Source organism: Sminthopsis crassicaudata, chromosome 4, assembly GCF_048593235.1.
Source record: "Sminthopsis crassicaudata isolate SCR6 chromosome 4, ASM4859323v1, whole genome shotgun sequence".
Classification (NCBI taxonomy): domain Eukaryota; kingdom Metazoa; phylum Chordata; class Mammalia; order Dasyuromorphia; family Dasyuridae; genus Sminthopsis; species Sminthopsis crassicaudata.
In genome coordinates this window covers 128598491-128615927 of record NC_133620.1, presented here as the reverse complement: position 1 = coordinate 128615927, position 17437 = coordinate 128598491, and the positions used below count along the sequence as shown (strand labels likewise).

Below are 17437 nucleotides of genomic sequence, written 5' to 3'. Positions count from 1 at the left end.
GCACTGTGACAATTCAAGTCATGATAGAATTGCTTTCACTTCCACACGTCAAAGAGGGTGATGATCTACTGGCTTTGTTTGAGGTGAGTCAGCTAGTGCTTTAAGATAATGTGGTCCAATAGGATTTGGATGCTATCTGAAAACAGGATGATGATAATATTGCTTTATTTGCCAGAAGTTAAAAATAAGAGAGAACTGTTTGTTATTGACTCTACTGAGGCAGCTCAGAGATACAGTGGAAAGTGGAAACCTGGAATCAGGAGTTCAAATCCAACCTCAGACACATGTTAGCTGTGTGATTTTGGGCAAGATATTTGACCTTGGGTTCTTTATCTGTAAAATAGAGAAAATAATAGTGTCTGCTGCTCAAGATTGTTGTAAGGATAAAATGAAATATTTGTGAAGTATTTTGCAAAGTAAACTTTGAAGTGCTGTATAAACACAAACTGTGAACTTAAATACTCCACAAATGTTATATATAACACAATGATGTGTGCTTAAATTTGATCCATGTGATCCATTTTTCTGAAAAGACTCTTTTTCACCACCATCAAATCAGTAGATCTCTGATCCTCTGAAATTTATTAATCTGTTGGGTATGTTTCAGCTAACATGAATTTTAATATTTAAATTCAAAAGTCTTGTGGGATTTTAGTATCATTTAATTCCATTCAACAAATATTTAATAATGTCTTTTGATTATGTTTTAATTATATGTTTGTGTATAGAAGCTATTTCATTTTTGGTTTTGTATCCCTAGGACTAAGTACGGCATCCGGTAGCACTGGGTACAAGCAACCCCATACAGTAGGTGCCCAATAAATGCTTTTTTTGGTTGATTGAATGAGTATTTGCAAGGTATTATGATGGGAACAAAAAGAAAAAATATGAAGACTAGCATAGACCCTTCCCTCATAGAGTCTGTAATCTTAACAGAAGTCTCAGAAAGCTTTCTATAATTATAATGTTAATGCATTTATTCACAGGTAATTAAACTAATTACAGTCAGTAACAATTCTCTTTTTCCAACCCCTCTCTTTAAAAATCTACCTCTGTAATTTGCTGAAGATCAGTTATTCAGGTTGTTGAGGATTAAGGATGTCAAGTTAATACCAGAAAAAAGGGATAACAATCTTGTCAGCTATTTCCCTTCTGAATATCACTCCTTGCTCTGATGACTTTCTTCATCATGTCACAGCAGCCTCCCCATCCTGGAAGTTCACTTCTCCCCTCTCCTTCTTAGATTTGAAGTACGTTTCACTACTTTGCTGTGCACTGGCCAATTTTTGTAAGAATCTCTATTGTTTAAGAAAGTGCATGGGCCAGTCTTGTCTTCTCTCCTCTCTGGGACTGACTTCTGATTCTCCAGCCTTCATCTACCATGTAGCAGCTATGTGGTACCAGGCAGATAGAGTGCCTCACCTGGAGTCAGGAACACCCAAGTTCAAATCATGTAAGACATGTAAATCATTAAGACATGTAACTAGCTTGTGAGCCTACTTTACTTGTTCTCCTCAGTTCTCTTGATTTAACATGGGAATGATAACAATATCTACCTTAGATTGCTGTAAGAATTAAATATGACAATAGTTCTAAAGCATTTACAAAGCAGACACTATATAAATATTAGCTTTTGTGATGATGATATCCTTGCATGTGTGTCGTTTCCCTTTTTCAGTTCACTTTTACATATGTTCTCCTATAGTTAGAATGTAAGTGGCTTGTATATTCTACAGTACATAATAAGCACTCAAATGCTTGATGATCTGACTTCTAGAGTACCAAATCAAAATGGACCACAAATTGGCAGTTTGTCTAATGGAACAAACTTAGATTATATAGAATAGTCAAAAATGGCACCCAACCAAATATCTCTTGAAAAAGTAATTGGGGGATGGAATAGTAAATGGCAGGGAAGAAAAAAAATATGTTGGGAAAATGGAAATCCTTTTTATAGAAGTATCAGGAGGTATATTGTGCAGCAATAGAGGATGCTTTGGTGACTTAGATGCCCAGTAAAGATTCTAAGTTATGACAAAAGAACAGGGGGTAAACGGGAACAGTGTTGATGGGATTCAGCCAAGGTTCCAGAAAGATCAATCCAGACAAGAACAGGCTTTCAGTGTTCTTCAAGCTGAGCATACATTCCACATTTGTGGATTGTTTAACTCTCATCTCCATTTATAAGACTGGAGGTACCCAACTATTTATACTATTGCATCCTTCTATGGGATATCCAGAAATTATAGAGCTAGAATTTATGATGGTGCAATTTGTGGAGTGTTGAGGCATAGAAATTTTAAATTGATTCCCAGGTCTTTTCCTTTGTTCTATAGCCTTTTTGATAAACTCACTACTGGAATCATCTCTAATATAATTTGAAATATAAAACAGCATAAGTTATTAATTATAGGGTAATAGTAATTATAGGTGAAGGCTCAGGTGAATTTGTTGTTATATAAATAACCCTTTGTCTAAGTGATACATCACTTTCAACCATAAAGGAGCACTGGGATCTGGACCTATTAAAAAGATGGGTAACTATGAACCTTCTCTTTAGTTCCTAGAATGCTCATTCATTGATGTCTTGCAATTAGGCTGCCTTGCTGGTTTTTTTAGCCTGTCCATGAAAAAGGATCATCAGAGATCATTCCTTATTAGTTCATCATGATTAATACTTACAGACCTCAAGAATCTACTAAGTTCCTTTATAACCTTGGGGATTCCCAGGGTAGTGCTGTATCCACATTCTGGAAATGTATCCTAACTGTCCACTATCCTATTAAGATCCTAAGAAATTTTATTTACTTCCTAACTAATTGGTACCTTCCTACTTTTATTTCAAGATGATACATATGAAAATTGGTCAGTGTTGTGTAAAGTAAATTGATGCTTGTCATAGTTGTACTTTTTATCACAAGATTAGGATGTTATCTGAGTTATGTCACATATCATAATTATTGAACAGGTTCTAAAAGACAAAATTCAGAAAATACTGAGATATATAGATATATATATATATATCTCTATATATATCTATATATATAGATATATATATCAGGGCATTACAGATTTGAAAGAATGATTTTTATGTTTCTTCAACTACATCTGGAAATCTTTATTCATTGCCATATCAAATGATGACTTCAGTTCTTTTTGTTTGTTTTGTTTTTTCTTTTTTTCTATTTGCCAGGTCAGTAGGTGGGGGAGAGGGCTGTTTTTTCTCATGAAAGTCTGTTTTGGTGAAAATGGAAACTTGTCTAGGAGACTTAACAGTGCTGGTCCCTGACTGATCTTGTCCCTAAAGGTTTACTCATAGGATATTCTAAGTTCTTTTTTTCAAGCAATGCAATGTCCCAATAACAGAAGTAAGTTGGCCAAGTGAATCCCCATTTGGTTTTATTGCCTACAAATCCCCATAGGTATTCAGTTAGGCTCTGAAAAAGAATAGAAGCAACTGACCTTTGGAGTGCAGCACTTTAGAAATTAGAGTAAATGCATAATTGTTATTGCCTGGTGAGGAGCCAAGGTAGCAATTTTAGTAGTGTTCAGTACATCCAGATACCTGTCAAAAAGGAAAGGGTTGATGGTTATAAGCAATGTGAATTTGGAGATACTCCTGGAAATGGAAAAAGGAGTCAATCATTAAATATTTCTACTATGAAATGTCTGAATTATGTAGGACCAGCTGAAAGATTCTGAAAAACACCAGGAACAAGTGTTATCTGCTTTCATTGAAAGAGTAGGAATCATACTGGCAGCCCATTGGGACACAAAGAGGTCTTTTTTTTTTGCCTATGTGAATGGACCCATCTATTTGGGAAGGAAGAAGAAATGACATACATGAGGTGTTAGCATTTATTGTTGTTATGATGCCATGGTTTCACAAGTCTATACAAGCCTTGTGCAACTTCCATTGAAATAGATGTAATCCTAATTGCCTTAAAAAGGAAATAACATTTTACCAACTCTATGGAATTAGCCATAAATTCATTAAAACATCATATCTTTTGTAAACGAAGCCTGAAAAACATTTTTTCATTTATTCATTACATCTAAACGCAGAACAGAATGATAGTTTTAATTTGTACACTTCTTGGTTGCACTTTATTCCATATAACATTATATGATTAATATTTCAATTTGTTGAAATTTCCAGGATCAATCTGCTGATATTTGCTGAATCGATTAGCTGAAATTAGTTGCTGTCACTAATAATATTTTGTTTACATTATAAGACTGAGGTATTACCAAAAGCTGCTAGAGGCATTCAAACTTATTTGTTCATATTGGATTTCTATTTTTTCTCTTGATGTTTGTATGTAGAAAAAACATATTTCTGGATATAGATTCATATATATATATATATATATTTATATGTGTGTGTATACACTTTATATAGAATGTAGTTATGTATACATATATTCATTACATAATATATAAATATACATTGTAAATAAATATATATCTCATATATACTATCATATATATATACTATGAATTTATATTTATATATATATATATATATATACTTCATACTATTTAGTATTTTTTTATTTCTATCCCTATAGTTTTGTAGTCTTTTGATAAAGTAGAAGTGCCATCACATTCTATATTGAATCAAATACAAATATTTGAACTCTAGGTAAACCTATATTAAAATATGTTGGTTCAACATCATCTTAATTAACCACAAAATGCTAAGACTCCTTGATTGCTCTGGAGATGGTCAATTCTGTCTCTGTTTTTTCTCAGGAGATCATCTGCTTGACTTTAGTTTGTCTTTCTCTACTCCTTGCTGGATATATTATCTTTTATTATCCCATTTACTTTGGTAACGTGGTCAATGGACTTGAGAGGAAAAAGACAGATAGACTCTAAGCGATTCACTCTCAAGGAACTACAATCCTCAACTCCCCAAAACTGGAGTTGTCTTCCATTCTGTTCACTACTTCCAAATTAGCTTGCTATTTTAATCTGTAATCCAAGAGATGTGGATTGATCATCTTCACCCAATCAAAAGATTGTACCATGTCTTTATCTAGTGGCCCTAAGTTCTTATGATCTTTATAAATTGATTAAAGACTTTTTCATAACTAGTTTAATTTTGAATGATTGATTAACTCAATTGAGATCAAAGCATTCTGTAATTAATTAGGATGGTGATAGATTCCTATCCTCACACCAACAAGCAGCAACATATGTATGGATCAAAACACTTAAATTTTGTTTTTCTCTAGAAAAACCTTCTTTTGCAAAGCAAGCCATGTACAGTATAATTTGTATTAGCCTTATTTCTTAAATAGAATAATTCAAAACATTTTCTTTTACCTAATTTTGGCAAAATTAGATTGCTTTAAATTTAATTTTGAGTACAGTTCTTGTGTATCTAAAACATTGGTGGGAGTTCTCAGTACAGGTTAATTAAATCCTTTTTTTTTTTTTTTTTTTTTTTTTGATAAGCTGTTGATTGCCCATAGCACTTTGGTTCCTACAGAATTGCCGCTTGTTTTTATTTCTCCTTGTTTATGAACTGAGTTTTCTTCTCCTTCCTTATACTTTTCTTCCTTCCAAATATCCTATAATCCAATTTCCTTAGACTACTTGTGTTTTCTTATATATGACATATTATTCACTATTTCCATGTTTTGGAGCTGGCTATTAGTGCCTTTCCATCTGAGATCACTTTCCATTTATACTCTTGTATGTTTTGTGATTGTTATTTATATATTTATTTGTTGTTTATTATAATTATTTATATATTGTCTATTGACCCTGATGGTCAGGAAAGAATTTTTTCCCCTGAGGCAATTGGGGTTAAGTGACTTGCCCAGGGTGACGTAGCTTAGAAGTGTCTGAGGTTAGATTTGAACTTCAATCCTCCTGACTTCAGGGCTGGTACTCTAATCACTGCACGACCTAGCTGCCCCTATCAGGGATTATTTTTGCTTTGCATCTATCCTGATTACTTAGCATAGTCTGTTACATAGTGAGCACTTAATGAATATCTCTTAACTGACTAAATGAAACTAGACATTGCCATTAAAGTGTTTGATCTTTCAAAAATAAAATCTTACTGAGATTAAACTAAGATCTTAAGCCATCCTTAAATGGGAGTAGGGACAAGGGGGTATGATTAGAAAGAAGTAAAATTGGGGAAAAGAATAGAATACTCAGTAGAGAAGAAGAAATTTAGATAGAACAAAGGATGATAAATCTTGACTATCCCTAAAATTTTAACAGAATAAGGAATATTAGGCAACATTGGGGTAGTGGAAAGGTCAATATGTTTGTGCTTTCAATAGTTTTTTTCAGTTGTGTGTGACTCTTCATGACCTCATTTGGGGTGTCTTGGTAAGGATAATATGGATTTTCCATTTTCTTCTCCAGCTTATTTTATAGAAGAGGCAAACCAAAACTAACTTATTTGCTCAATCCCACAGCTAATGTGTGAGGCCATATATGAATTCCAGAAGATGTGTCTTGCTGACTCCAGACCCAGCATTCTATCCATTTTTCTACCTAATTGTCCATAAGGTCAATATACTTGACTACAAAAGATTTCAGGGTTTGGCTGTAATATTTATTAAATATGTAATCTTAAGTGAATCCTTTAGCCTCTTTATTGTTAAATGAAAAAAATAATAATACCAACTTTCCCCAACTGAAGCACGATTCCTCAATATAGCAATGCAAACCAAGACCTGGCTCATTCTGCAAAGCCAAAAAGACACTGAGGTAAGGCCAAGTAACAGATTCTATGTTGCCTGAAAACCAGTCTGGCTAAGTTTATAGAAGCATATTTTCAAATGATCATTAGCATCACTGAGGGATGAATTATTTGGTCATAGTAACTCAGGAAATAGGAATAGAAAGTTTATGATCTCCATAGATAAAGTGATCAACCATATTGAAGAAATCAAAGATCACTGAAAATTTAAAGTAATAAATGTTCTTCACTCAGAAACTTGTTGTGATTTCCAAATTTATTATTCTGAATGACAATGCTTTTGTAAACTACAAAATCCTATACAAATATAAGTTTTTATTATTTAAACAATAAGAAAATATGATCTTAGAGCTAGAAACTATCTTAGAAATCATCTAGTATTTCAAGTTTTCAGATTTCAAAGTAAGAAAACAGGACTTTAGAGAGTTTAAATTATTTTCCCAGAGATAATCAGAATTAGTGTCTAGATGAAAAAAATAGTTCTTTTGATTCCAATCTAGTATTATTTTCTGAAGTTCAAAAGATACGCTTATGGGGACAGCTAAGTGGTGCCACAGTGCACACCACAGTGTGCTGGGCCTGGAATTAGACTCATCTTCCTAAATTCGAATTTAACCTCAGACATTTATTAGCTGTGTGACTCTGAGCAAATCACTTAATCATATTTGCCTCAGTTTCCTTGTCTGTAAGCTGGAGAAGAAAATGGCAAACTACTCCAATATCTTTGTCAAGGAAACCCCAAATAGGGTCATAAGCATTTGGATACAACTTCACAGCAAAATGGGGACAAGTATCTAGGATTTCAAGGTTCCATATTTTCTATATAAATTTCACTGATCTAAAAGGAACACATCTTTTTCTAAAAAGCATTTCTTATGACTTTTTAATGACTCAGTACTTCTGACAAATAAAACAAGTACAGGAACACTAAAAACTATACTTTGTTCTTGTCCTTTAAGATGCCCTTTGCTGGAACACAACCCTCTATATTTTTCTCATGTGTCACTAATGTAGATTTAACAAAAATCCAAGCTACAGTGTAAAAACTGTATTTACCATCAGAGAAACTCACTTGCTATGGTACTTATTGAGCAGAGGTTCATTTCTGAGGATATAATAAATAAGACTGAAATAAGAGTTTTGGGATATGCTTGTGTGTGTATGTGCTTAAAAATGGACATAGTTTTTGATTAATTTTTACCAAGATACTATATAGGTATAGTCTAGTGAGAAAGAAGCATTCTGGAGTGATTAAAGCACTGGGTTTTGAATGAAAACGATGAATTCTAATTCCACTTTAGGAGAAATTGTTCTATTCACTTACCTATCTATCTTTCATGTCTGTCTGTATGTATGTTATCTTTCTATATCTATCCATCTTCATGCACTGTACTAAATTCTAGGGATAAAAAGAAAGTCAAAACTACAGTCTCTACCATCAAGAAGTAGGCAGGCCTGTATATCTGGATACCCTGGATCTAATAGTATATCAAAGGAATTTAAAAAAATAATAAAATTGGAAATATAGGGAGAGGTCAGGTGGTGAAGAGCCTTAAAAGCCAAGCAAGGGATTTTATAAAAGAAGTTTAAAATTTCCATTTTTCTTCATCTGTAAAACGGGGGTGGTAATATACATCTACCTAGTTCACAAGGCTATGGTAAAGATTTAATGTGATAATGCATTTCAAAGTAGTTTTTTTTAAATCTTAGAGCACTAGATTAATCTGAGATAATATTATTGTTGATAACCCTAAATACAGCTTCTCTATATTGTTAACATTAGTCTGGAAATGTTTCCTTTTTTAAAAGTTATTTAAAAGCACCATCGTCCCCCAAATGGAAATCCACATTTTTCTGTCATCCTCTACTAAATTTTTATTGTTGATGTCAAAGAAGTGAATGAGGCTAGTATTGCTTTACATAAATATGTTTTAACCTACATCAAAGTACATCACTGAAAAACTTTGATATCTGCCAAATAGGCTTTCTTTCAACCTAGAAAAGATTTGGATCATTGTTCTATGTCCTTCAAAAATGTGTTCTGTTTTTCAGCTGCTTTTAACAGCAGAACCGACAGCAGAATAGAGAAAAAGATATTCTGTGAAATTTTAGCATATCATGGCACAAAGAATCAAGAATCAAAATAAGGTCTTAAGGCTGTATAGCAAAGGAATAAAATTATATATATATATATATATGTATGTATATATGTATATATATATATATGTATGTATATTTAAAGGAAATAATGTATTTTTAGTTAGTAACTATAATCTGACATGGAGAACTACTTGTAAGGGGTTTCACCTCAATCTAGGTCTCCTTCCTCCTCCCCAAGAGTTGGATAGAAAACTTTGTGAAATTCAGAGAGTCTGGAGGATTTGGGAACCTACTTTTTTAAAGCTCATTTTACATACATACACACACACACACATACACACACACACACACACACACACACACACACACACACACACACACACACACATATATATATATATACTTATATCTCTGCAATTCTTGCAAAAATTCTTTTGGCTTTGAACAAAAGCAGTGAAATTATCTTGACCTAACATATATACAATCTCAATTTTTCCTTATCACAAGTTATTATCATGTTATCACTCTGAAGTTACTGATTTTCAGAAAACTCTCAAATCACCAATGTACTATTTGCATTCCTCCCCAGCACTGATTCACTTATTAAATTAGGTGATTCCTTTGATTTTTTTGATACTTTAAAGTTCTCACAAGTTCAAGGAGTTCCTCTTCTGTGTCATATTACAGCCCCTGTGTCTTCTTTTCCTATGTCATTCATTCATATCTTTCTAACAATCTTTCAGAGATTCCATCTAATGTTTATTTCTGGAAGCTTTCCTCTGATTCTTTGAACATCAGTTCAAATATCACAAAAGCAAACAAACAACAACAAGCCTGTTATACATTCATTCATTATGTACATACAACAAATAATTGATTTTCTACCACGTATAAGGCACCGTTGGGTGAATGGGCCAAAAGTCATACATAATAAGATAAATGCATATAGATAAAGTCTGAATTTAGAAACGTTTTTTCTAAATAAAACTACTTTCTGAGTGTCCTTACAACTTCCACCATGAATATGATATTTCTTTGAAATGGAGAAAGAGTGTAGAGATACATTCTTGGCCCTTGAAAAAAATATATAATGTTCTTTCTGAATAAGATAATAACATTGGCAAGGGTGCACAAAATGTTTCTTTTCTTTGTTTTCCTTTTGTTTTTCCTCTTAAAAGCAAAATTAAATAATCTGAAAAATAAATCTGAAGTCAGAAACTTCAGTATGGTGGGAAAGATACCTGGAAGCAAAATTAGACTTCCCTTTGACTTTCCCTTCATCCTTTCTATGGGACTGATAGTGAACTAGGCTTTCTAGCTGGAAGAAGATTACCACTATAAGTTAAATATGTATTTAGGAATGAAGGATTAAATTATTTTATACAATAAACTTAGCTTGAGATTCTATCAAAAACTTTACCAAGACAGCTGCCTAAAGGTCAATTGCAAGCAGAGCCAGAATTTATGCATGTTTAACCTTTATTATCTAAAAAATGCATGTTTCCACAGCAGCAGTCAATGAGTCTCCTGGATGATACATGATAACTGAAAAGAGAATACTCCTTAGGTATTCTCTTTTTATACCTCTATTCTTTTCTCATGGTAACAAAATTAAAATAATTTCCTGAACTATATACCTGCTTATATTCCAAAACTTGAATTTATGCTCATTTATCTGTAATATATCATCAAAGAAAAAAATCACTGGTAAAATATATAATTAAATTTGTTTTCAGCTTTTTCTTTTCCTTTGTCACCTATACCTGCCTCTGAAAATGTCTTCAGTAAAATGAATAATAAGAATAATTACCCTTTGGGTTATTAGCAAAACAGTCTAAGTATATACACTTAACTCACAGTAAAAGTATACAGAGAGACGGACAAGTATATAAAGAACAGACTTAATCAATGTCATAACCTCATAAATTGAGATGATGAAATACAGTATATGATTTGTATAGTAGGCCAAATATGGAATTAATGGAATAATATAGAATATGAATAATATGTAACTAATGTCTTAATAGTATTTCATTTTTCCAAATACATGTAAAGAGAGTTTTCAACATTCATTTTTGTAAAACTTTGTATTCTAAATTTTTCCCTCTGTCCCATATTTCCCTCCTTCCCAAGACAGCAAGCAATCTGATAGAAATATTTGCAATTCTTTTAGAAATATTTTATGGAATTAATTTCTACTAATACTTCAGTGATGTGGCTACTCCTTCCACTAATGCAAATCATGATTCCTCTATGGTTTAATAGTTAATAATAGCAGAAAAATAATCCTCTACTAGCCATTAGTAGCCTTGGTTAGTGCTATTTTCTGGATTATATAATGAAAAAGAAAAATAAAATTTTCTATACATTTTACTTCCCACATTGATGGCAAATGGCTGAGTGAATTTTTATGATATGTCAATACTAGGATAATTAAAAGAGTACATATACAAAATTTACAAATGGGATTCATTGAAAAAATTTTTGCTGTTGACAGAAGAATGAGAAAGACTTTAAATGGGGAATGCTATAGGTCTTTAAGTATGTATCTGGAGATGAGCTTCTACTAGTTGTAAGATCAGTTCACGGCAATGAAGATGGCTTACCATACTGACTTTTTTTAATTGGAAAAATTCCATCTCTTGACATTCATCAGTAATATTTCCCTAGTTTTCCTCACTTCCCTGGGGCTCCAAAGCAGTTATTAACTGGAGAGAGAGGGAGAGGGAGAGGAAGAAGGGGGGAAGAGAGACAAGGGGGGAGAGGGAGAAGGAGGAGGAAAAGGAGGGAAGGGGAGGTGAGGAGGGGACAAAGAGAGGGAGGAAGAGAAAAAGGTATTGCTTGTTTCTGCTCCTAAGATCCACACTTGGAAATTTGTAATAAATTCAGAGGATTGAGGAATAAAGGGAGGAAAGAGAGGGGCTTCCCACGTGACTGACTATAGATTTGTTCCTCTTCTTCTTACACAGTTAAGGGCCTTTTTCATGTCTTTGAATGGATTCTGAGGAAGTTTTCCAGAAACCAAGAATGTCTTCTGAACAGGCGGTCAATGCATATAAAAAAGCACCCAGAAAGCAAAGACCAAAGCTAATTTTTTTTGCTAAAGTTTCCCCAGTTGTGAAAATGGGTAGCCCCAGTATTATTATCCTATTTTATTTTGAGAAAACTAAGACTCTGAAAGAGGCTGAATAACTTGTCCAGAATCACATCAATAGTCAGTATTTAGATCTTAAATGTGAGTCTTCTAGGTCTAAATTCAATGTTCTTTCCCTTATATCATGGTGTATTCTTTTGGACAATTTGTCAATTAGTACTAAGCTATGAGTTTTTTAGACAGCTAGGTGGCACAGTACATTGAGTGTTGGACTTGCAGTCAGAAAGAATGCAGTTCTAGTCTTGCCCCACTTACTACCAGTGGGACCCCAGGCCAGTCCCTTGATTTGTCTTGAATCTCAATTTCCTTATATGTAAAATGTGGATTTAAATAAGGGCACCTCCCAAGGGTGTTGTGAGGAACAAATAAAATAATTCTGTTAAGTGTAAAGCACTATATGAATGCTAGATGTCATTAATATTTGTAAAAGTAGTTACCAAATACTCCGAAAACATCTTATGAAAATCACTATGCAAAACCTTATTGGGCTATGCCTTAGTATTCAACTAAATTTATAAAATTATAGAGAAATACTTACCATAATTCATAAGGAAATATGTAAAAAAAGAAGGTACATGTATAACCAAAAAAAAGTTTTTATGTGTAACTGATGAAAATAAAAATAAAGAAATAATAAAGAAACAGACATATTACAATACTATAGGAGATGGATGTACTCAGTGGTTAAAGTTAATTATAATTGGGGAGGGGTTTTCCCTTTTAAATGCTGCTTTAATTGCACTATTTCATGGTTTTTTTGTAATTGAAATTAACTATTGTACATGTATTTAAATAAAGTTTTTAGATACATTTTTAAATAAAATTTTTAAAAAGTTGAGTGTAAGTGATTTGTCTCTCACTACTTCAATCAGTTTTCTATTCTTAAAGCACATCTTCTCATTGCATTTAATTAGGTACTTTACCAATAATCACCAGGCAACAATCACCTGAAATGAAGGTGAAGTGCCTATGAACTTGTCCCACAGTACAACTCAAATCTTTTTTGGTAAAAGAAATATTTCATCATTACATATTCACTAATGGCTAGCATGTCTTAAGAGTGATATTTTTAATATAGTTTTATGGATGTCATAAATGCAATCAAGGTAAAATAACTTGATATGTTCTGCAGTCCAAAGGGAAGGTAGCATCATTACCTGGTGCACCTTCACTTGAATAGCTCAAGACTTCATGAAGGCCCAGATGCAGGCAATAAATTATTGACTCTTCCCTGCCTCGCCCCATGCTTAGAATATCTTATATGAAGGAATAAAGTTGTTCCTGGACTACAGTTTGTAAAGGAATGAAGTTGTGAAAGGTGAGACATTTAGGAAGATAATTTGGCTCTGGATCAAAAATATCACTGATGTGTTGTTATCTGAGAAGTGTTTAATAGAGATGGTTTGGCAGATACCTTTATGCCATATTTTAGCAGGAAGAAAATGAAAGCAGACAAGCTGCCAAAAAGGAAATATCAGAAGCCCCAAAGAAATATGACCAGAGAGTCATTCCCTTGGCAGAGAAGGGTCTAAGACGAAGCCACAGATTTAGATAATGTCATAGAAAGAAGAAGTGGCTTTATCTGGTGCTTGATTGAATGTGCATCAAATTTTAGAGAAGAGAAAATTCAGAGACAATAAGAATTATGAAACTTTCTCTAAGATAAAACCAAATAGATTATATAGAAATAAGGATGGGAAAAAGGACTTCTAACTTCATTGTTTAATGCAGGAGGTAAAAAACAAAAATTTCAGATTATTTCATCTAAATCAGCACAAGCTGTAAGTTTATTGATATAAATATTTTAGAGATTATTTCAAAGATTCTTAAGTGTAGTACCAAATATGAAAGAATGTTTCAGAATCCTTTTCACAACAAATAAACAGCAGTAAGAGAAATTTGTTATTATTTTTTATGTTTCTATTTGCTAAACTGCATCATATTCAGCTAAGATTAGCTTTTATCACAAACTCAGAAATTTAGAACTAGAAGAAACCTTAGAGATCATTTAGTTAATTTATTTTATTTGGTAGCAGAAGAAACAGGAAGCCTGTAAGGAGTTACAGGCATCCAAGGTCATAGCATCAAGACTAGGACCAAACTAAGAGTCTCTGGTTGCCTGGCTCTTTATATTACTCTGCAAGCTGTTGTATAAAGTAGACCATCACACAACCTCAGGTCTGGTCCCTTGCTTTGAACTGCTAAGACCTAGTTGCACATCTTCCCAATTGCTCCTGGGGATAGCTGCCTCACTTCCCTGACTGTCTAATGAGGTATGCTCCAGTGCCAATTTCAACAACCTTCATTTGACAACAGATGGCCTCTAGGGTAGAAAGTATTTTTTTAATGATGAGTAAGGAGAAATATGACGCAGAAGGCAGTGGACAAATGAATTGAGGAGAAAGTTACTATCATTTCAGTCTGTCATTACTTTTAAGAGTTTGAATTTTGCTTGAAATAAAATAAATCCACCTAAATCAAGGTGTCTTCTTTATTGTGATATTTTTAAAAATCAGATGCTAGCTTTCTTCAAACTACTTTTGCTTATTTTTTACTATTGCAGTTAATTTTTCTAGAATCCAAACTTCTCTTCTTCTCAAAAAAATTTGACAGGGTACAATTTCATACGAAATAGTCAAGTGTAAATAGAAATTTCATAAAAAGTATTAGGTGTCCAAAGGAGTCTCCAAGGGGATTATTTCAAAGTCTATATTTTGGGATTAACGGTTAGTGACAAAACTCATTGCAAATATAATTATATGATATACTTCACAATATCATGTAGATTTAGTTCTTAAAATATTAATAAAGTGTTTTATCTCTTTCTTTTCCCAGGGAGATAATAATTTTTCACTAGCTTTATTTTTCTGGTAGCCTTTGGTTGCTATTTTTACATTTTATTTCTTCTATTTCTATTTTCAGGTAGAGATTGAAAAGCTGGATTACCATCATTATCTGCCTCTGTTTTTTGATGGGCTTTGTGAGATGACATTTCCCTATGAGTTTTTTGCTCGACAAGGAATTCATGACATGCTGGAACATGGGGGAAACAAGATACTTCCTGTCATTCCACAGCTCATTATTCCAATAAAAAGTAAGTGAACTGGTGAAAAAAGAATCACTGAATTTATATAGTGTTGGTTTTTGACAACTTGCTAATTAAGCAATAAAACATGACAGACTGGAGCACATCCTCAGGTTTGATGTAACCCTCAGTAAATTGGTACGATATTAGGCTAGATTTCCAAACCCACATTATCTGTACTGTTTGTCTAGAATTATTATATTAAAGACAGAACTCTGATATACAAAAGCTCATTTTATAATTTGTGGAGTTGTGTATACTTATATTTTCCCTCTACTATCATAAAGCTCATATTATGGGGGGAGGGGAGAACAATTCCAAAATTAAGTTGTATCTCTGAATATGAGTATTGATTATATACATATGTATATGAGAGAGAGAGAGCATGCCAGTTTTTTATATCTTTAACTTCCATTTACCAGCTCTTATGTAAAGATTTCATACACTTTTAGGTCTTTTTAAGTTTTAGCATATTTTAAATGTTGGGTTACATTTTTTTAAAGTCATGACTTGAGAAAGGATATTTTTAAAAAATTAAAATTTTTTCATTATAATATGTACTTTTTAAAATTTGTGAATAAAGTAATATCAAAATTGTCAATTCTCCATGATTCAACTGTTGCTGCAATACAATGAATTTCCATTTAAAACATGCTACCTTGTCTCTAGATTCTCTAAAAGAGAATTATAGCTGACCAGTCAGCCAACTTGTAGACCACTCCCACATCTCCACTGAGAGAATGAAACCAAAGAAAAGAAGATTGCTACTGGGTGTGAAGAGTAATATGGAAGAAAAATGGCTCTTTAAGTTGAACCTTATTAAAAAGCAATTTTTACTCCCCCACATGTATCAACTAAGTGAGGGGTTGCTTCTCTCTGAAAGACTTCTATAAGGATATATAGTGCTGAGCTATATTAAAACCTTTTTCAGGAGTGATTTATCCTTCTTTCTAACAGGTCACAATTTTTGAACAGGTTAAATTCAAGTTGAAAAGCTACATTTCTTAAAGAGTATACACATACTGCTGTTGGGTGTTTTATTGATAAACAAAAAGGTACCAGAACATTCTCTCTACTGACTGACAATATATTTTCCAGCCTTTTCTTATGCCCATCAAAAAAGAAAAGATATTATACATGAAATATTGAGAGATTTTTACCCTCTGTTCCTCAGCTAAGTTAATCAAATAACTTTTTCAGCTTCTTCTCTCTGTTTTATGTTTAGCTCAAAGAGTTCATGAGGAAAGATAGGAAAGATAAAGATTAGATAATTTATTATTTGAGATGTTTGAAATTAAAACTTGACCTAAATTTAAATGACAGTGTTGCAGATAAGTGAGTTAGTGATAATTGGCCTTATTTCACATAATTTTATCTTTACACTTAAAAAAATTAATTAAGAGAAAGAGGAAGTGATTTTATTCAGATTTATTCAATAATCATTTAATTAAGGGCTTACTCAGTACAGAAATTATGCTAGATTGTTGGGGAGATATAAAGACAAATAAAACTTAGTCTCTGGCTTCATGGAGCTTACAATCCAAAAAAATGTGAGGGCAAGAATCAATATAATAATGTTGGTGATGAGTGGCTTCCATGTATCATTTTAAAGTTTACAAATTGTTTTACAAATATTATTTCATTTATTCCTGCAAACAACCCTGGAGAGGGATATTCTACTATTAACTCATATATAAATACTATTTTGTTAAAAATATAGACTTGTAATTTCATTGGCGTAATGTTGAGCACACACTCTATTGAGTATACACTTTCTACCAATGTAGATTAACAATTGTTTTGAAATCTAGAGAGTAGTCTACCACTGAGATATTAAACATTGTCCCCAGGGTCAAACAGCCAGTATATGACAAAGCTGGAAGCCGAACTCAAGTTTTCTAAAAGGCTATACTTGTTTTAACTACATGCTTTAAATTTTTAAAATGATGATAGGAATTAGGGAGAAAATGCTTGCATCCAACAATTCATATAACAAATTTTAAGTGTCAACTATATTCCCTGCATGCTAGTGCTCTCTCATAAGTCCATTTTGTACCTAAAAGATTGTGAAATAATTTCTTCATGATAACTTTGAGATAGCTAACACAACAGTAATTATTTGCATTCTACAATTGAAGATGAAATTCAGATATTCTATTCTTCTATTAGAGAGATCATTTGATGACCAATGAAAAAAATAGAAAAGTCTAGTAAATATGGCTTGTCAAGGAAAATTGCCCACATATGATTTTGCTAATTTCTGGCTCAGAAAGCATTGTAAAGGTGTCAGTAGGTCTCATATATGACTATGTGGTTCTGTAGTAACATGCAGCTTAATCATGCTAGGTTCTTGTCCTATTTATAGACA

General features: G+C 32.7%; 1 protein-coding gene across 1 annotated transcript in view; it reads left to right on the top strand.

Annotated features, from left to right (window-relative positions):
• The window catches only part of PACRG (parkin coregulated), a 588163-nt gene that overhangs the window by 304272 nt on the left and 266454 nt on the right, over positions 1 to 17437 (top strand). Inside the window, exon 3 of the mRNA XM_074309363.1 lies at positions 14907 to 15078. Coding sequence (XP_074165464.1) covers positions 14907 to 15078 — 172 coding nt within the window. The remainder of the gene's footprint in view (positions 1 to 14906; positions 15079 to 17437) is intronic.